Here is a 21,097-nt window from a genome sequence, read left to right as displayed (position 1 = left end):
TTGGATTACTGTGGATAAATAAAGCCAGGATTCAATCTAGAGTGGACCATGGAAGTTCTCGAAAGTGGTTGTCATTTCCGATTGAGCCGACATATGCAGCATTTACCTTGAATTTGTAATTTCGGTAACCTTTGTAACATCGCCATAAACTGCCATAAACATCTCATGCCTGATCTACGAGCTTGATTCGATCAGATCAAGTGATATCCGACACCCGCACAGCTGGTGTTTCGGTGGTGTAACTGCGTTAGAGCTGTCGAGTCAGTGAGCAGCTGCTCGCGGGGTCATTGTCACGAAGACACACTTGCATTAGATGTTCCGACTGAGAAAGTGTAGAGGGTATATAGAAACAATGAGACTTGGATTGAAAATCATTCAACAAATTTGAGAATTCCTATCAACCTGATCATGGTTCGGGCTAGATCTCAAGTTCCAGTGTTCGAACTTGTAAACAAGGCTGCAACGGGGATTTCTTTCAATGTGACTCTGTGCAGCCAGTGTTAACTCTTTGTATATTGCCGTAAGCCGCTTGTGGATTGGACAGCTATAACGCAGTTCCAACACCGCTATAAGGGTGTTGGCTAACACAGATCTGATAGAATCTAGGCCCTAATGTCAGTGCATACGGCTGTTTTGTTCCTGTTTTCTGTTTGCCATGGAAAATTTAGGACTGTAGTATTGTGATACTGGTATCATGAGAACCAGGGGAGGATGGTGGGAGGAGGGGCTCATTGTAATGGCATATTGGAACAGAGTCAAACACACGGGAACAACGTGTTTGACTCAATTCCATTCCAGCCATTACAATGACATCCTGTGTGAATTTAAGTATGCTCTCTCTAATTCTCTTTCTTTCAGAGGAGGCCCTGAGTCCTTGGACCACGCCTCAGGACTACCTGGCATGACTCCCTCCTGTCCCCAGTCCACCTGGCTGTGCTGCTGCTCCAGTTTCAACTGTTCTGCCTGTGGCTATGGAACCCTGACCTGTTCACCGGACGTGCTACCTGTCCCAGACCTGTTGTTTTCAACTCCCTAGAGACAGCAGGTGCGGTAGAGATACTCTGAATGATCGGCTATGAAAAGGCAACTGACATTTACTCCTGAGGTGCTAACTTGTTGCACCCTCGACAACTACTGTGATTATTATTTGACCATGCTGGTCATTTATGAACATTTGAACATTTTGGCCATGTTCTGTTATAATCTCCACCCAGCCCAGGCAGAAGAGGACTGGCCACCCCTCATAGCCTGGTTCCTCTCTAGGTTTCTTCCTAAGTTTTGGCCTTTCTAGGGAGTTTTTCCTAGCCACCGTGCTTCTACATCTGCATTGCTTGCTGTTTTAGGCTGGGTTTCTGTACAGCACTTTGAGATATCAGGTGATGTAAGAAGGGCTATATAAATACATTTGATTTGAATAAGCCCATCCTCCTATAGCTCCTCCCACCAGCCCCTGATGAAAACACGAATCTAACAAACACAGAAGACCAGTTGATGGGTATAGATGGCTACATCACTTTATGTACAAAGGCAACAACTCACACACAACTGCCCTGATGCGGGTAGATCTAAAAAGCTACCAAAAGTGACTATAAATACATATTTCTGTGATCCTATATATTTCAAATGATGCCACAATACATTAGGAGGGACATAGCTAGACCTCTCCCTTAATTACTGTCTTTCCACATCGTTCGCAGTTTCCCCGAACCTCAATCCAGACTGAATCATGTTATTTCACTTTCCTAATTAGTGATAGTACAGTGAAAAAGAGCTGAATTCAGTTTGAATTTCCAGACTAGTCTCCCCCCCACCCACGCAGACTAGTCTAGATAAGTACATGTTGCATGTGTACTTCTGTGGCATCAGTCAAGACATCCCCCTCTTCTACTCCATCTCCCTCTCCGCCCCCTTCCCAAACTACCTCTCCCTCCCCTACAGTCTCACACTGTTGAAGGGTGTTAGGGGAAGGAGAGGAGGCAGGGGGAACAGAATCGTCCAGAGTATAGCTTTCGCTACAACCCACAGTGGTTGGGTCCTGAAGCTGAATGTCCTGAGGTTGTGGTTGGACCTGGGCCATGAGAGGGAGGTTGGCAGTAGAAATATGGGAGCTACTCTGGAGGGTTTGGAGTTGCTGGGGGGTGGCTAACAGGGGGATCTGCTTGAGATGGGTCTGTGACCCGTCGACGTTCTGGAAGGTCATGTGGAGAATCTGCGGCTGCTGATTCTGCTGATAAGACTGCAGGGTCATTTGGTGGGGCTGATGCTGCTGGGTTACCACCGAGCTGGAATGAAGGGCCAATTGCTGGATCTGGGCTTGCTGCTGCTGAACAAAATGAAGGGGCATCTGGAGCTGGAGGGTGTGGTGGGGTTGCTGCTGGGTGTCGGAGGGCGACGGGGGGTCAATGGGAGACAGGGCGATGGTTAGGGGCATCTGCATGGCATGGAGGCCTTGGTCCTGACTCACTACTACCACCTGGTGGCTGACCTGACTCATCTGAGCTACCTGTTGCCCCATGTGGGTCACTTGTTCGCCCACTTGGGTCACCTGCCCCAGCGGAGCCACCTGTTGCCCCACTTGAGTCATCTGCTGGGCGGGCTCCAGTCGTACCAGCTCCCCCTGGTTCCCGACAGAACCCATTCCAGAGGCCTCCAGCAGGGAGGCGGGGGTAGTGATGAGGGCCCCTGCGTTGGCCGCCAGGGCCTCGGCGATGAGCACCTCTGGGTGGCTCTTGGCCTTGTGGGCCACCACACTGTCCTTCTTCTCAAACTTCTTGTTACAGATGGAGCAGGAGAACTGGTAGGTGGCATCAGCGTCGTGCTTCTTCATGTGCCAGTTGAGGGAGGCCTTCTGGCGACAGGTGAAGCCGCAGATCTCACATCTACAGGAAGTGAGGGAGAGAAAGAGGGAGAGTGAAGTAGAATGTAAGAGAGAAAAGGAGGAGGGTACATTCAGGGGGTCAGATGAGGTGCAGGTGCAGACAGGTGCAACATTTACAGCTGAAGTCGGACGTTTACATAAACTAGTTTAATGACTCCAACCTAAGTGTTTCAACCACTCTAAAAATGTCTTGTTCAAACTATAGTTTTGGCAAGTCGGTTAGCACATCTACTTTGTGCATGACACAAGTAATTTTTACAATTGTTTACTGACCGATTACTTCACGTAATCACAATTCCAGTGGGTCAGAAGTTTACATACACTAAGTAGACTGTGCCTCTAAACAGCTTGGAAAATGCCAGAAAATGATGTCCTCTGGTCTGATGAAACTAAAATAGAACTGTTTGACCATAGTTATGTTTGGAGGGAAAGGGGAGGCTTGCAAGCCAAAGATCACCATCCGAACGGCGGTGGCAGCCTCATGTTGTGGGGGTGCTTTGCTACAGGAAGGACTGGTGCACTTCACACAATAGATGGCATCATGAGGAGGACAATTATGTGTATATACTGAAGCAACATCTCAAGATAACAGTCAGGAAGTTAAAGCTTGGTTGCAAATGGGTCTTCCAAATGGACAATGACCCCAAGCATACTTCCAAAGTTGTGGCAAAATGGCTTAAGGACAACAAAGTCAGGTAGTGTCCATCACAATGCCCTGACCATAATCCTATAGAAAATTTGTGAGCAAAACTGAAAAAGCATTTGTAGGAGGCCTGCAAACCTGACTCAGTTACACCGGCTCTGTCAGGAGGAATGGGCCGGAATTCAACCAACTTATTGTGGGAAGCTACTCGAAACGTTTGACCCAAATTAAACAATTTAAAGGCAATACACTTGATTAGTATTTGGTAGCATGTAAACGTCTGACCCACTGGGAATGTGATGAAAGAAATAAAAGCTGAAATAAATCACTCTACTATTCTCCATTTCACATTCTTAAAATAAAATGGTGATCCTAACTGACCTAAGACAGGGAATTTTTACTAGGATTAAATGTCAGGAATTGTGAAAAACTTTTTTAAATGTATTTGACTAAGGTGTATGTAAACTTCAACTGTAAATAAATGGAATTAATGAACAACCAAGTAAATGAGGTTGGAGATGGAAACTCACTGCAGTGGTTTCTCTCCGGTGTGGATCATGCGGTGCACGGCCAGATTGTGGGAGCTCTTGAAGGCGCGGGCGCAGAACTCGCAGATGTAGTCTCTCTGGTCTGAGAGAGGGAACAGAGTGAGTTAGCAGTAGCTCAACACAGAAAACAATGACAGGTCAAGCCCTGGTTATGTGTGATTGTATATATATAATGTACCTGTGTGTGAATGTAAATGTTAAGTGAGGATAGTGAGACATAGTATTCAGTGTGGGTGTATGTGGATCTCTCCGTGTGTGTTTACCTGTGTGGTGCTTGGCATGGCGAAGTAGCTGTTTCTGCAGCCTGAAGAGTCTTCCACAGGATGGGTGAGGACATACAAACTTCTTCTTCAACAGGTGCTGGTACTTAATATGGTGCTGGGAATTACAGGAAAAAGAGAGTCCGAGAGAGACGAAGGATGGGGGAAAAAAAGCTAAATACTATTCACCAGTGTTGGGGTCAATTCCATTTCCACACCCAATTCAGGAAGTGAAATTCAATTGCATGCATTGAAAAAATTCTGAATTTAAAATCGACCCCAACCCCGTACGTGCACAACGCAATCTTAGAATAGCTTGGGTGCTTAATCGTCGCCATGGCGACCACTACAGTTGCTATGGCAGACCTGCAGGTAGCGAGGGTGAGCCAGGACTGTGCCACACCCCTCCATCTCACAACGCACGTACTGCACCGGGGGCTTCTTTCTGTGGGGGCGGGACATGACAGAATTGTCAATCATCATGTATGTCAGAGGTGAGGGTTTGGCTTTTATACATATGATTTCACTAATGTTTTGTTAGTTGACTGTAAAAAAAATATATCAAGCGTATTGTTGCAGTTGAACAGCAATGTCAACTTTACCTTCTTTTCGGGAGCCGGGGACTTTTATCATCTTTCCTTCGCCTGCCTCTTCTGAGGGAAATGGAGAGAAGTTGGAGAACTCTACTCAAGCAAGTAGTTAAATCAAGAGACCAAACCAATGCCAGATCCAATTAAAATGTCCATTAACGTGAAAGAAGTCTGCCCTTGCACACCCTTCCTTTGAAATTGCACACTCTCCGTTATGGATTTAACAATGGTGGAAACGCCAGCCACTTCCAAAGCTTTTAAATACATGATGGGGAGAGAAAGTACACACTTTGGGAGAAGGTTGGGGGGGGGGGGGCTTACTTTCTGGGCACATCACCCTCTCCGAACTCATTCTCCAGCTTCACATCTGTGCCCTCTATCTTGATTCCTGGCTCCTTCTCTTTCTGTCTCGGAGGGGGTTTGCGCCGCGGTTTGGGGACATCCCTGAGAGACGGAGGATCCATTTGGAAGGTCAACAGTCAGGTCACATGGGTAAAACAAACATTTATATGCACGCACACACCCCTATTCACAAAAAGGGAATAATTCATTGAAGCTGACATACACACACTCACAAATGGAATGCATTACGACAGACACATATACACACACACACCTAGTAGTCTCAGCCTCTGGGTTGTAGCTCTGGTCGTTGAGGTCATCTCTGAAGGGAATGTCATCGTCACTGCTGATTACCTCCTCCCCACTGCAACAACCACAGTGCTCAAACTCATAGCCTTACACACACAATGATCCTATCACACCTCCACTAGCTAAACATTTGTGGACCATTGCTTATTGCCTATTCTGATCAACACACAGTGCTGTCTCACCAACATTACCTCTGTGACCGTGGCTGGAAGCTGAGGTCTTTCGGGTCATCTTGGAAAGGAGGCTCATCTTCTCCTCCCAAGAGAACATCTTCCTCATCCTCCTCTTTTTTCTCACTGAGGCGAGAGGAGGCAGTGTTACTACGGTAGCACAGAGAGACAGCCCCAAGCCCCTCTCTCACACACACACACACACACACACACACACACAGAGAGAGTAAGAATGTGTGTGTATACTCACATCCCAACTGTCTTCTTTTCGACTACCTTTGCCTCCACCTCCACTGGAAAAATAAATCACATAATGCGAATACAACAATTACAATTTAATTGGGCTTTTCAGGATCCCACACTCCTCTCTGTCTCGGGAACGACCCAACCCCCACAGAAGAGGTAACCGACCAGAAATCGAACCCCAGGTGTCCATGCAACCCAAGACCTTGTTAGCCCCACCCAGTTTAATCCCAAACACAATTTAGCTGGTTGGTGTGCCTACCGGTTGGGGTGTCGGTGCCAGGCTCACTCTTGCACACAGGTTTGGCAGAACCCTTGGCACCCCGGGCAGAAGGGGCCTTGGCACGCGCCTGAGCATTCTGTGAGTAAGGGGGGGCTGGAAGGGGCAAAGTGAGTGCCATCATACACACCTTGAATTAGAACACTGCAACAAGTCTTATTCGTTTGTTACTGTAGACACATGTCTGTCTAGTTTTATCAAGCAATGTATGAGGGTGGTCACCTACCTTGAACAGTGGGTTTCTTTGGGTTCCCTGAGCTGCAGAGAAAGATAGTTATCAAAGTAGTGAACTTCTCTGCAAACTCTGTTAATCTAGCTATGTGCAATGTGACATCATCATGAGTTGATGTTGTTCAAGACTGCTACATACAGGTCACAATTTGACAAAAACCGCTCGCACCAGGAATGAGGAGAGAACAGGTAAAGTACATTAGACATTAAAACCAGGTATTACCCCTCCCCATTCCTCGTCCCTTATATAAAAAGGAACTGTGCTGGAAAACGTACATTTCAGATAATACAATTAGCAGCAATGCATTCAACCGGTTTTATGGCATTAAAATGTTGATAAGCAAACTTTGCTGGCTAACAATTTCACAGGCATTTAAAGATGTTACGTGTATTGCAGAGGACACGGCTATATTGCAATGTATGGTGTTCTAAAGGCGTATACGAACGTACTCATGAGCTTGACTACTGTCGTCATTCCCGACCTCTTCTGTACTCTCTGTTGGAGCTGCGGAGGAGGCATTTTTCCTGGGTCGTGGACAAGCAGCCTTCCTCCGGCGGTTTACGGCTTTGTCGGGGCACGATTCTTCTGCATCGTCACTCTTCTCGCTCTGCAACCAAGCTGGTACCGTTCGTGTAGACCGGTCTCGTAACACTCGTCCAGAACTCGGAGTGCCTGGTGTTGCTCCATTCGTACACGGCGAAGGAGAAACCCCCTTCTTCCGGCCGACACCGCGGTCTCTCGAAGTCCTGCGCGGGGTGACCGCTGCACTCGAGGTCGGGGATTGGACCGTGGCCTTGTCGTCTTCGGGCTCTTCCCTTTTATTGTTATCGCCGATTTGCGGCTCCATCACCGCGTGTTCCTGGTTCCTACCCTTTTGCCCCGGATCGTATTTATGACTTTCTCTGATACTGTACTGACAGGGAAAAAATTATTACATTTGATACATCGATCAAACGCTTGGATTGCTAGCTAAAGGCCGTAATCCGACTGTGACATAATTCACAGAATTCGGGCCTTGTCCGCAAATTATAAGCATTCATTTATTGATCAATAATAATAAATAAAAAACTTTCTTAATTCTTACTATAATAATAAACCGATATCCATTTTTAAAGAACCAGACACGATTTTGCATTCTTAAAGCTATAGTAAACCTAACTATTTGCACGGGCCATGTCGCGTTACCACTTTGTTGCGTCTCCTTTAAGCCAAAATAAAACCAAGGTTAAATGCATAAGCAACATATTGTTCAGCAGTTGCACACGTTCGCAGCATCATCACCCCAAAACCTATCTATACAGAACACATAGCACGTGTTGGTCCCATCCGGAGTGTTTACAGATCTGTGAAATCGGACGAGCAGGAGCTGTGCAAAGAGTCCGCACGCACAGACAGCCTTCCTAGTCATGGGAAATGTAGGCTGCAAACATCATACATGCTATTTTATTTTGAGTGTAAAGTCTAACACAAAGTACAGTGAATGTAAGAATAGTACATTGTGTTATCCAGTCCTTTCTTTGTAAATTATACAATGTTTTATTATTGTATGTTTTTCAAGTTTTTTCGCCACTAGATGGCTGTGTAGCCTTAAGTGGAACGACTGTTCTAAAATGAGTGGGTAGCAGACAGGGGGCGCTGTCCGGAAGCCACTACCAACAACCTCTCACAGTTTTATGTCAGAATTAGACGTTCATCCATGTTTCTCAAACATATAACATTTCAAAGGTTAAGTTTAGGCATTAACTCCGAATGTTTAAGGAAAGGTTAGACTTGAAACAAACATATCAAACAACTTTCTATTGCTGGATTTGTAATTACATCTGTAATTTATCAGTCGAAAAAAGGGTTCATTTACACAACGTGTATTACACTTTAATACAGTGAATTATAAAGCCTATATGCTGGCTTCATCTCTAATGACATATGTCATCCTCAGTCCAGTGATGTAACATTTTCTTGTTTAAAGGTCATATGCAGACGTTTTTATCTCAATATCAAATAATTTCTGGGTAACAATTAAGTACTATGATGGTTTCAATTAAAATGGTAAAACATTAACAAAAATAGCTTCTTAGCAAAGAGTGATTTCTCAAGCAAAAAGGTTGCTAGGACTATCTGGAAGTGGTCTGAGTGTGGAGGGGAAAACCGAAAACTAGCTGTTATTGGCAGAGGGGTTTGGAACTCTCTTTCTTATTGGTCTATTAATTCATTTACCACCTGGTGACATCACCAGGCAGGCCCAAACTCAATCCCACCAGGTTTGCCTGTTGTTCAATTTGATTGATTTTTTTTTCATTGTATTCACAACAATGTCCCTGCATTGATGTGTAATATTGTTATTATTGTTGCAATACAAATAATAAAAATAAAGTACAATTCACGTTTTTGACTGCACTGGATCTTTAAAATGGACTTTACATTAAATGTATTTATTTAATTACATATTGAACATGAACAAAAAAACAAACGTTGAAATATACTGAGAGGAGTACATAAACTCAACATAGACGGGTATTATATGTCAACAGAAAATGTACATTTGTCAAACAGTTTGGTATGTACTGCATTTTAGTTTATACATTTTCTGATCATTTCAAAATAATGTTTCAGTTCCACCTTAAACATCTTAAAAAACGGTTTGTTCTCCACCCACTTCAATCTTCTGAATAATCTTCCTAGAAAAATAAGTAAATTAACAATTGAATCGGGGTCCATATAAGTTGGGGTCAAAATAAAACATAATGTCAGTATTTTCCATAGAAACATTAAAAGTGGTTTCCCTTAAAATAAACTATTCTAAATCAATCCAAAATCTTCTGACATGATAGCTGACATGCACCTGTTGGAGGGCTGGATAATTAACTTATTCATTCCCAAAGAACACCACTGGGCTGCGGTGTTGACCACCATCTTTATCACTATGCGGCTTTGGTAACCGGTCGGGAGCGAGAGCTCGATATGATGCTTTTCAACAAAGGGCACCTGTTGGAATGCTGAATGGATGACTCACCTTTCTACATTTCCCAGCCACTTGGTGGCATGTCAATACAATATAGAATTTTTGGAGTGGAACGCTACATGCTGCTGATTCTGTGCTGCCTCCAGCCTCTTAATGTGCTTGGGCACGGGCTGACCTAGACAAGAATTTGGCCCTGGTAGTTTATCCACACCAGCCCACATCACTGCAGACACCGCCAACTTTAAAATGGTTTATGAGATTGAAGAACACATTGGGAGGGATCTTAGACCATTCTTACATAAATCATATTTTCAGATCCTTGATATCCTTCATCTGCAATTATGGACTGCCCTCTTCAACAGGGACGGACATAATGATTTGGAGACCCCAGGCAGAGGCCAGTCTGAGGCCCCCCCTCTTACATTTTTAAATGGGTTTTAGAGTAAATACATGTAATTTGACAAAAAATGTATTACATTTGAATGTGCCATGAACACAACCAAACATTATGTTTTCATCTGATTTGTCAAACAAATCACTTCACGTTTAGCCCAAAAAGTTCCAGCATCCGAACAGTGCACTGTGCACCTGCCAACTTTCCTTCAATTCGCAAGTGGCTAATACTCTCTCACTGGAGAAAGCATCCGAGCTAACTAAACAGCGGCCCTCTGTCTCACTATATGTAGGGTTGGGGGGCCGTACTGTCACAGATTTACACACATAATATTACGAATTGGCCTGAGACCACATTGATCTAAATTTTTAATTATTATTACAGGGCTCAAGACTAACATTTCCCCCTGGTGCCACTGACTTTTACAGTTGGTGGCATCAGCCCATGATTTGGTTGGCCCCAAATCATGATTTGGAATCATCTTATAAAGTCATTCATAGTGCTTTATTAAGAACTATAATAAATAAACTACTGATTCAAGAAATACATTTTCATCTAACACGTCCAAGCAGGAATGCATGATTCAAGATATTTTGATGTGCAACTTAATTCAGTGATTGAATTTGTGATGCATTTCGGGTTGACAATTACACTATAGTTGCTATATTTTACTGTCAAAATAGGACTCCAGAATTTCCTGCAATTACATTTTTAAATGTTATATGATCAGAACGCATTTTTCTCTCGAGCGCATAGGGAGAGAGGAGAGTGGCTCCATCATCATAGCAGCAGCCCCCAGCGAAGGGCACAGGCACATTGGGCAGGGCAGACACTTTCATTACAGGAATCATGAGGATATTGCACTTTACTGTTTGACCAAAACATAGTTTTAGCCTCCCATAAAAGAGGACGTTTTGAGTGAGGTGCCAATGTAGAATATGTTCTTTTTACATTAATAAGCACCCTTTCCGTTTTTAATGATCCTGGCTGTCTAACCGATGACAGAGTCAGAGCAGGTCTCTTTGCTGATGTTTGACTTTGAACGTGAGGCTGAGGTCATACAAACTATCAGAAGAACCCGGGCCAGCCCATCTTAATAAGGGGGCAGGACGTTACCGACGGATCAGGCAAAGGTTCATTATAGATTAGTATAAATTAAAAATGGCAAACAAATCTTTACAAAATGCATCTTAACAAATGTCAAATTTTGTATCATTTTATTTTTATATAAAAAAATATTTTGTGTGTGTCAAAGAAATTATCCAGCCGATCTGGCATTTGCCCCATTGCCCCATTGTCAATCTTCCCCTGTGTGTAGGGATTTGGTTAAGTTCAATTAAATCTCCAAATTGATGTACTAAAAGAGACTATCTAATCCTGATTTACTTAAATGCACTACAGGGTGATGTACATGACTCAGTTTTCAAGATGAGTGGAGGACATCCTGGACCTGGGAGGAGGTAATGGCAGGGGACAAGACCCTGCCATGGAAGCAGGTGGAGAAAATGGCGACGATACGAGGGGACAAGGCTAGCACGGAAGCTCGAGAGGCAGCTCCCCCAAAAATGTTTTGGGGGGGGGGGAACACGGGGAGATTGTCAGAGTCAGGGGTTAGACCTGAGCCAGCTCCCCATGCTTACCCTGGGGAGCGTGTGACTGGTCAGACATTGTGTTAGCAGTGATGTGCACGGTGTCTCCAGTTCGCATTCATAGCCCGGTGCGCTCTATTCCAGCTCCTCGCATTTGCCGGGTTAGAATGGGCATCCAGCCAGGACGGATGGTGCCAGCTCAGCGCTCCTAATCTCCAGTACACCTCCTTGGACCAGGATATCCTGCGCCGGCTCTGCACACTGTGTCTCCGGTGCGTCTGCACAGCCCAGTGCGTCCTCTGCCAGCGCCCCACACTTGCCGGGCTCAAGTGAGCATCCATCCAGGACGCATTGTGCCAGCTCTACGCTCCAGATCTCCAGTGCGCCTCCACAGTCCAGTACATCCTGTGCCTGCTCCCTGCACTCGCCCTGAGGTGCGTGTCTTCAGCCCGGTGCCACCTGTACCGGTCCCACACACCAGGCCTCTAGTGCGCCTCTACAGTCATGTGCCTCCTGTGCCTGCTCCCTGCACTCGCCCTGAGGTGCATGTCTTCAGCCCGATGCCACCTGTACCGGTCTCACACACCAGGCCTCTAGTGCGCCTCTACAGTCATGTGCCTCCTGTGCCTGCTCCCTGCACTCGCCCTGAGGTGCATGTCTTCAGCCCGATGCCACCTGTACCGGTCCCACGCACCAGGCTTCCAGTGCGCCTCCACAGTCCAGAGCTTCCAGCGACCATTCCAAGTCCAGAGCTTCCAGCGACAGTTCCCAGTCCAGAGCTTCCGGCGACAATTCCCAGTCCAGAGCTTCCAGCGACAATTCCCAGTCCAGAGCTTCCGGCGACAGTTCCCAGTCCAGAGCTTCCGGCTACGTTTCACAGTCCAGAACCTCCAAAGACGGGCCACAGTCCGGGGTCTCCAGCGACGGGCCACAGTCAGATGTGGTTTTAACCCTCTCTTTAACTGATGTGGTTTTAACCCTCTCTTTAACTGATGTGATTCTAACCCTCTCTTTAACTGATGTGGTTCTAACCCTCTCTTTAACTGATGTGGTTCTAACCCTCTCTTTAACTGATGTGGTTCTAACCCTCTCTTTAACTGATGTGGTTCTAACCCTCTCTTTAACTGATGTGGTTCTATCCCTCTCTTTAACTGATGTGGTTCTAACCTGCTCTTTAAAGAGAGAGCTAGAACCACATCAGTTCACCGGTCATTTGTGTCTTATGTAGCAAATGCGTTTTCTCTCTCTCTCTCTCTCTCTCTCTCTCTCTCTCTCTAACTCTCTCTCAGCCTCTACATTTTATTCAATCTTTCCCTCATGTTATGTAATTTAAAACATAGTTTTTCATCTCTAACATACAGTAGCAGTAGCTTAGGCTACCTTTTGTTCTTGGCAACACTGGTAGCAGGTGGCACTGCCACCGTACAAGACAATACAATTATAACCACTTGAGATAAGAAAACAGGATGAATGACTGTTAATAAAACAAATGTTGTTTCATTCTCAAGTCACCTGCTACATCATGTGTTTGCGCAGCTCCAATCTGTATTTTACTATGCAGAGAAAATCACATTAAACAGAGTGCATTCATTTTAGGGAATTGTATTTGAAAAACAATAGAGACTGTCAAAGAAAACAAATGAAAAGGCAACCATCTTTACATCACAAGACAAATGTCATCCTGGCTCCAATACAAGTATAACCACTTGAGATGAGGAAACAGGACGGAATGATTGTGAATCAAATGTTTTCATTTCAGGTCACACGCTATGTCGTGTTTGAGCAGCCTTTCCTAACATTTTTGACAGGCCTTTCAGAGCTCCTTTTGTTGTAGAAGAATTTCGACCTTTCGGCACATGGCTTTGACATCTGCACCGAGCCTCGGTGTTGGTTTGTCTCTTCTGATCAAACTCTTCCTGCATGCACTGAGGTATGCACCTACAGGGTGAAGCCAATGGGGTGGTGGGTGGAAGAGGAAGGGAGTGGTACCTCTTTGGGAAACTTTCGTTTTCCCCAGCAAGGTGGCTAAACAGGATGCAAGTGGTTCTGAGATGCTTTTGGAGGACGTGCCTCTGGGGTTTTCGGGCTGGATAATTAGGGCTTTGTGTAGTTCTGGGTGTTGTTCACCCCTGTTTGCCTTATGATGATGTTCACAGAACAGGGAAGTTGGTCGCTTACTGTCACATGTGTTCAGGAAATCTGTGTCAGACCTATTATTCAAGATGGGGTCTGGACTGGAGACGAGAGTTTGTTATGTTGATGTTTTGAAAGCAATTATGCTTTTATCGTCATAAGTGGGATTATCATTGTCTTCACTGTTATTGATTGCATTGCGAGCCAGCGAATAAAAAATAAATAAAAATACAAGTTGAATCTGTTGTAAACATGCTAAACAACATTCCTACAACATCTAGCAACTTCAAGAGTTTTTAGCCTTTTGGGAATGGTTTTGGAATGACAGTCACAGGTACCAGGGTTTGAGTCCCAGTCAGAGTATTGTGATTAACTACGTTCGTTTCAGCAGTTGGATAGCACTATTTAAAGCAAGTCCTGGCCGAGTTTTAGTAACAATTCATTTTTCAAGATTGATGTGCTGGCTGAGTACACCAAACATTAGGAACAGTCTCAATTTATAGGGGCATGCACTCTACAAGGTGTTGAAAGCGTTCCACAAGGATGCTGGCCCATGTTGACTCCAATGCTTCCTACAGTTGTGGCTTGTGGATAATGAAGATTGGATGCAGTTGAGCAGATTGGCATGGTCGAGGCTCGCTCTATGTCCATATATGGAATTCCTTACTAATAGGCCGCATTCCAATATTTGTGTCTGGGGCCATATATGGAGTTCCTGCTCCAGTGCCACATTCCAAAATTAAAGTCTATGCCTATATATGGAGTTCTTGCGCCAAGGCTGCATTCCAATACGGCAGTCAATGCCCATATATGCACGTTCCTGCTGTGGATTAGATGGGTTGTCTGAAGCCTAAAGAGGTCTACAGAGAATACACAAACAGGGAGCGTACTGCAGCTACATCATCCAATGTTTTTTTTCTACCTGGAATCTGAGACCTGACTCCTGCAATTAAACATTTCTCGAGTAGACTATATTTAATTTATAATCATAATTATCATTCCTTGTGAAGAATGAGGGGTAGTATTGAATGAGTTTTGCAAAGGAAGACCTGCACCTGTCTCTACATCACATCTGGTATAAACTCAGAAGAGGTCAATGTTCTGCGACTTCACTTCTGCTGCTTGTAAGCTTCCTTTTTTGTGATTTTATTTTGACATTTGATACGTGCAATTTGGTTGTATTCGGAGAATCGCGCAAAATACAACAGTGTCACAAGTGTAGTGAGGAGGAGGCAGTCGCAGGTTTAGAACTACTGAGTTTACTAAAGCACTATAATTATAAAAGCAGGACGAAACCCAAAGTGCAAAATAATAAAGTACCCAGGAAATAGTAGGAGAGATTCCTTGCAGGAAAAACAAGCAACATTTACAATGACCGGCAAAGACAAATGACAGAGGGACTATATACAGTGATAGAGTGGGGATTGGAACCAGGTGTGTGTAATGATGGCCAGTCTGGAGTTGATGAGTGAAGGACGTTTGCCAGCAGCAGGTTCGGCAGCAGCTAGAAGGCCGGCCGGTGACACCGAACGCCTGAGCTGGACAGGAGGGGGCAGCCAAAGCGAAGGCTGGTGTGACAAACAGCTGGAGGGAGATATCACGAAATTTGAAAATCGATACTGATACTGTATCAAAGAAACATGGAGAACAATTTGGGACCGGTATGTTCTCAATCTGAAAAGGGTGAATGAGATGAGGAGTGAGGCTGCTGCTGGTGTGTGTGTGTCCCACCGATTGTGCAATAACTGGATTGCCTTTGTGATCACGTGAAACATCGTTAGAAACACACCAATATGCCAGATATGGTATGGTACTCGTCATGCAGCAGAGTCCTTTTGTACAGTGTTTGTGATCTCATGTTTAGCAGACGTAGTTAGAACATGTGAAACCAGCTCTTTTCTGGATGGGAGAAATTGTGAGTGGGAAGCATTATGTGCCTGTGTTGTCATAATGATTAGCAGGGCTAGTTCAAACATCTGGAAACAGACACTGTGGTGTGTGTGTGTGCTAATTAGATTGAGCTGTTTATGAAATCAGTTATTTTGCGTAAGCATTTTAACTCACTGGAACCCATGGAGATGTTTTAAGATTGCCTGCAATGTATTCTCATGTATTGGCTATCTGCTTGTAAGTGGTGTAGGTAAGTGATTGTACGTTTTTTTGGACAACCCAGGGACCGCGCTAAGCCCAGAGGGCCCATCTACAGATGGTTTATCGCCCCTTGGTTAATCAGCTCTCTCTCCGGCCTGGTTCATCACCTCCCCGGCTCATCTCCCCAACGCCCAGGCCCTTTCTCACCAATACCCAATGCATCGACACCCAACGCACCGCACCATCCAGGCGCACCCTTGCTCTCTGCCCTGCAACCCCATCGACCTCCACCAATGGCTGGAAGAGGAAGACGGCTGAGGATCATTTGGATACTGACATTACGCAGTGGGTGGACGACTTAAAGACACGGCAGCATGAGTTTAAAACAAACCCAGCAGCAGTGTCCAGCAAAGGTTGGCTATGATGTCATGGCACCATGGATGGCGTCTACTCCTGATCAATGTCTCTCTTTTCTCAGGGACATGGCCATGTACTTTCACAGGACCATCGTTCAGTACTGTGTGTCCGCTCCGTCCACTCTCGAGTGAGACAGAGCCCTCTGCCTCACCCTAAAAACTGTCGTTGTGTTCATTTTTTTCTTTGCATGTTTTTGCATTTACTTATTTACTAATTCACGTTACTTTGTTTTTGTTGTTGTTTTTTTCCCCCTTTAATTCACACTTCTCACATGTTTATTACATTGTGTTTCACATTGCACTATTTTCCTAAATTAATATCTATCTGCAAATGTATTTGTCTGGTTCGTTGTAGTTTGGCACGAAATATTACTGTTCAGTCACTCAGTAAACTTGCTTTGTACATGAGCTATTTAGTATTGAACAGGAACACGAAGGCTATCAAATGTGCACCGTAACAACTGTGTGGCCTATGCTTGTGCTTTGCACATAGGCCCCCATCCTCTTACTGGAATGCCAGATTACTCATGTGAGGCATATAATTACCACGTCTACGTTGGTATAATTTTCACATCATATGTATAGTCACATATATTTAGCATAACTTACCTGGATATGGTCAAATCAGGTTTACCGTCAGAGGGAATGCCTCGTCTCCCACAAAGACATATGGGTGTGGTGTTTGGGTCCCCGGCAAGCACTCAGGCCTTGGTAGCGGCAGCTGGCCTGCAATGATTTGGAATCTGAGCTTGCTTCAATGAGAAGATTCCCGCATTTCCCTCCAGACCACATGCGCCCACGTTGTCCACGGCGAAGCCAATTTTGCCGGGGAGGGATAAGCAAACAAAATCCTCCTTCAGGACAGGCACACTTCCATGATGATGGCCCAAACTGTGGAGATTCCTAGCTTATAACTCGCCGTGATACTTTGCTGTGTGCTGCCGCTCGCCAAAAGCTGGCGGGTCACAGTCCTTCTGCAGCACTTAAGGGCAAGCTGTGCGTTCGCTTGTGCGAGATGTGAGGGGCAAGCTGCTGAAGCAGGTCTTCAAATTTGGCAACTGACATCCAAAAGAAATTTGACAATGTGTTTCCTTGTCAATGCTTCGCATTGGTTGGACAAGAGATGTGTATTCTCCACCGCCCACTCTTGTAGTGTTTAGTGGATGAACTTGCCATTTTCTCAGTCTATTTCTTTTCTTCTCCTCGTGAGTATTAAGAGCAGTTCTAACTGTTCAAGCTCTAGCAATTGCAATTCACAGAGGGACATGTTTGCTTCTGCTTATGTGGCTAAAAAGTAGTGTCGTAAAGCATAGAACACCTGACTAGGTTGACATGTAGCTAGCTAGTATTTGTTAGCAGACACATAACACCGAATGTGGAAGTTCAAATGTCGTCGCGAGCTGGAGTCAAAAAGAATGCCTTGGTCCCTCTTGCTTGGTAAGCTCCTCTGGCTTCCCAAGCCCCCTAGTGGATATACACTACACATGGTGGACTTCCTCTTCAACGAAAAGAGTCACCCCCCCCCCAAAAAAAACGACTCCACCCACACGCACGCATGTAGATCAACTGAGCGGAGCTTGTAGCCACCTTAAAGCTTTCCTCCCCAAACCTGTGTTGTAAACGGCACTATATAGATAGTACAGTGAAGAAGTATAGAATGCCTCCAAGAGCAATGTGTAGTGTGGGCGCAGCAGTACCAAGTACTAGACCAGCCCCCTGCACAAAATATCGAATTCTTTAAGTTCTTTTGATTTTGCCGTGCAAACCTTGTGACTAACTTGCAATTTACCCTCTGGGAAAACTGGGTGACAAATGGAGCTTTCGGCATTTGTTATCCTGGATAGCTGCAAATAAAAAGATATCTCGTTTGTGGCTTTGAGTAATGGTAGTTAATTTTTTTTGTGTAATGAAGTGAGCAGGCCTGGAACCTGATTAATCATACCAGGAAGTGAGTCCAATCTGTTTCTTTCTCCTCTTCTGGGTCGACCACACCCCTCTCTATCTCTCCCTAAGCATAACCTAGGAGTGCTACATTGACGGAGTGGGGTTATAACCCCGGACAGGGCCAAATAAGGCAGAATATCATCGGATGGGGCCACAGTGTCTCCTGTCCCCTCCTGTCTCAGCTTCCAGTATTTATGCTGCAATAGTTTGTGTCGTGGGGCAAGGGTCAGTATGTTATATCTGGAGTATTTCTCTTGTCTTATCCGGTGTCCTGTGTGAATTTAAGTATGCTCTCTCTAATTCTTTCTTTCTTTCTTTCTTTCTTTCTTTCTTTCTTTCTTTCTTTCTTTCTTTCTTTCTTTCTTTCTTTCTTTCTTTCTTTCTTTCTTTCTTTCTTTCTTTCTTTCTTTCTTTCTTTCTTTCTTTCTTTCTTTCTTTCTTTCTTTCTTTCTTTCTTTCTTTCTTTCTTTCTTTCTTTCTTTCTTTCTTTCTTTCTTTCTTTCTTTCTTTCTTTCTTTCTTTCTTTCTTTCTTTCGGAAGAGGAGGAGGAGGACCTGAGCCCGAGGTTCATGCCTCAGGACTACCTGGCCTGATGACTCCTTGCTGTCCCCAGTCCACCTGGCCGTGCTGCTGCTCCAGTTTCAACTGTTCTGCCTGCGGCTATGGAACCCTGACCTGTTCACCGGACGTGCTACCTTGTCCCAGACCTGCTGTTTTCAATTCTCTAGAGACAGCAAGAGTGGTAGAGATACTCTGGATGATCGGCTATGAAAAGCCAACTAACATTTTCTCCTGTTGTGCTGACCTGTTGCACCCTCTACAACCACTGTGATTATTATTTTTTGACCCTGTTGGTCATCTATGAACATTTGAACATCTTGGCTATGTTCTGTTATAATCTCCACCCAGCACAGTCAGAAGAAGACTGGCCACCTCTCATAGCCTGGTTCCTCTCTAGGTTTCTTCATAGGTTCCGGCCTTTCTAGGGAGTTCTTCCTAGCCACCGTGCTTCTACACCTGCATTGCTTGCTGTTTGGGGTTTTAGGCTGGGTTTCTGTACAGCACATTGTGATATCAGCTGATGTAAGAAGGGCTCTATAAATACATTTGATTGAGTTGGACAGCAGAGTGAAGGGAAATCAGCATATGTGGGAACTCTTTCAAGACTGTTTGAAAATCATTCCAGGTGAAGATGGTTGAGAGAATGCCAAAAGTGCGCAAAGCTGTCATCAGGGCATCAGTGAGTGTGCGTGGTGGTGAGTGTTTGTGTGTGTGTGTGGTACTTGATGGCACCGCCTGCCGTACAGTAGCATGGAGAACAGTCTATGTCTTGGGTGTTCTCAGACAACACCTGGCATGTACGTCCTGGATGGCTGGGAGCTCACCCCCAGTGATACGCTGGGCCGTCCGCATACCTCCTGCGAGTCCTGCCTATCACCGGCAGCTAAAATCAATTCAAATGCTGTGTGCGCCACTCGACTCTCTCCTCCTCCTCAACTGACGATACTGTCTGCACACACTACAGTATCTAGCATCCTGCCCAGTGCTTAATTTGAGCCCTCTCAGATTTGAGGTACCTCTCGCGTCATGATTTATTCATCGTTTTACTGTTCACACTGTAAATATTCGAATTAAAGCTATCAGCGTTAAATTAAGTTGGCTCCTTGTTATTTCTTCCGCCCACTCCCCAGAAAGACCATGATGTAAAAGCGTGGTGATCTGTGTAATCATCCTATCCTCCCTCCCTGATTCTAGACCTACTTTCTTATTTGTACATAGAGGTTTTGGGGAGGGCCAGTGGGGTAAGTAACTGCTCTTGACACAGATCTTGGTAGTGTTGGTCAGCTCGTGAAGAGGCCCCTATGTAATCACGACACGTAGCCTAGGCTAGTTGTGTCCCTAACTGAATTTGAAATGTGGGAAAGCCAAATAAAAAAAATGTATAAGAAAAGGCAATCGAGTTTAATCAAATGTTTCATGTCCAGAATCCAGAGAAAGATTGTGAATCGTACCCACAACGAGCCAAAGAACTGTCAGTGCTGGAGGAGAAGAGTGAGGGGCAAACTGTTCTTGATGGTGATGCCTTAGCTAAGCAGCGCTGCTAATCCCACTAGTTCAGCATCACCGCCGGCACCTCCACTAGCTAGTAGGCCTACTGGCGAGCTTGACTCAGTGGGAGAGGGAGACGGGGAGCCAGTGCCTCATCTACTGACGAAGTGCTCGGAGCAGGTGCTATTTGTAGATCAAGAACAAGCAAATGTATAACCCCTGGCTTGTCATGTAGAATTCCAAGCTGGGCTGTGCAGCAAGCAAAAAGGGAGGGAGCTTGGGTCTAAAAGATGACTGGAGGGAATCAACTTGCAAAAAAGTGGGTGAAATGTACAGTAAAATCATCTGCCTCAGACAAAAGAAACGAACAAAGAGCCCTCAGAAAAAAGGTTTTGCAACATGCCCGAACCAAGGCGCATTTGGTGGCAGCAAGCCTTGTAGAATAGGCTAAAGAGGACACCCAGGTTATAGTTAACGCTCAAAATGAAAAAAAATAAAAAATAGACTCCACAGCCAGAGTCTTCCGAACAGCTAAACGTTAGAGACATACCCCAAGCGACTTAAAGCTGTAATCGCAGCAAAAGGTGGCGCTACAAAGTATTAACTTAAGGGGGCTGAATAATTTTGCACGCCCAATTTTTCAGTTTTTGATTTGCTAAAAAAGTTTGAAATATCCAATAAATGTCGTTCCACATCATGATTGTGTCCCACTTGTTGTTGATTCTTCACAAAAAAATACAGTTTTATATCTTTATGTTTGAAGCCTGAAATGTGGCAAAAGGTCACAAGGTTCAAGGGGGCCGAATAATTTCGCAAGGCACTGTATAGGCTTATATATTCTCATATGTGTGTTCTGCTGTAGCCTACATTGGTTTGTTTTGTTTGAAGTTTTACATTCCGATATTGTGATATTTGTTCTACTGCTACATTGATGTCTTGAAAATGATATGAAATGTGGATCTTGTGAGCCCCACAGCGGAGTATGTGTGCATATACATATGGCCGGTGTTCTGCAGTGAGGTCTAAA

At 44.8% G+C, this 21,097-nt stretch overlaps 1 protein-coding gene across 1 annotated transcript; it reads right to left on the bottom strand.

The window, feature by feature from the left end:
* Positions 1–1,492: 1,492 nt before the first annotated feature.
* On the bottom strand, positions 1,493–7,752 carry LOC135507784 (E3 ubiquitin-protein ligase ZFP91-like). The gene is made up of 12 exons (XM_064927443.1): positions 6,945–7,752; positions 6,490–6,521; positions 6,246–6,359; positions 5,991–6,033; positions 5,762–5,866; positions 5,536–5,625; positions 5,241–5,363; positions 4,932–4,982; positions 4,696–4,774; positions 4,333–4,447; positions 4,052–4,151; positions 1,493–2,879 (listed from the first exon to the last, which is right to left on the bottom strand). The coding sequence occupies exons 1-12, from the start codon at positions 7,340–7,342 to the stop codon at positions 1,826–1,828; spliced, it is 2,304 nt and encodes a 767-aa protein (XP_064783515.1). The 5' UTR covers positions 7,343–7,752; the 3' UTR covers positions 1,493–1,825.
* Between the last annotated feature and the right edge of the window lie 13,345 nt (positions 7,753–21,097).

Source organism: Oncorhynchus masou, chromosome 21 (assembly GCF_036934945.1).
Source record: "Oncorhynchus masou masou isolate Uvic2021 chromosome 21, UVic_Omas_1.1, whole genome shotgun sequence".
NCBI classification, from domain to species: Eukaryota; Metazoa; Chordata; class Actinopteri; order Salmoniformes; family Salmonidae; genus Oncorhynchus; species Oncorhynchus masou.
Note: the sequence above shows the minus strand (reverse complement) of the source record. Positions and strands in the feature narration are given on the sequence as shown.

Bases quoted from the DNA above. Each gene is read 5' to 3' on its own strand.
- LOC135507784 (XM_064927443.1), bottom strand. From the start codon at position 7,342: ATGGAGCCGCAAATCGGCGATAACAATAAAAGGGAAGAGCCCGAAGAC. The intron at 4,775-4,931 runs GTAAAGTTGACA...CCGCCCCCACAG, and splicing joins CCCCGGCTCCCGAAAAGAAG to AAAGAAGCCCCCGGTGCAGT. The intron at 4,152-4,332 runs GTAAACACACAC...TCCCTCTCTCAG, and splicing joins CCATGCCAAGCACCACACAG to ACCAGAGAGACTACATCTGC.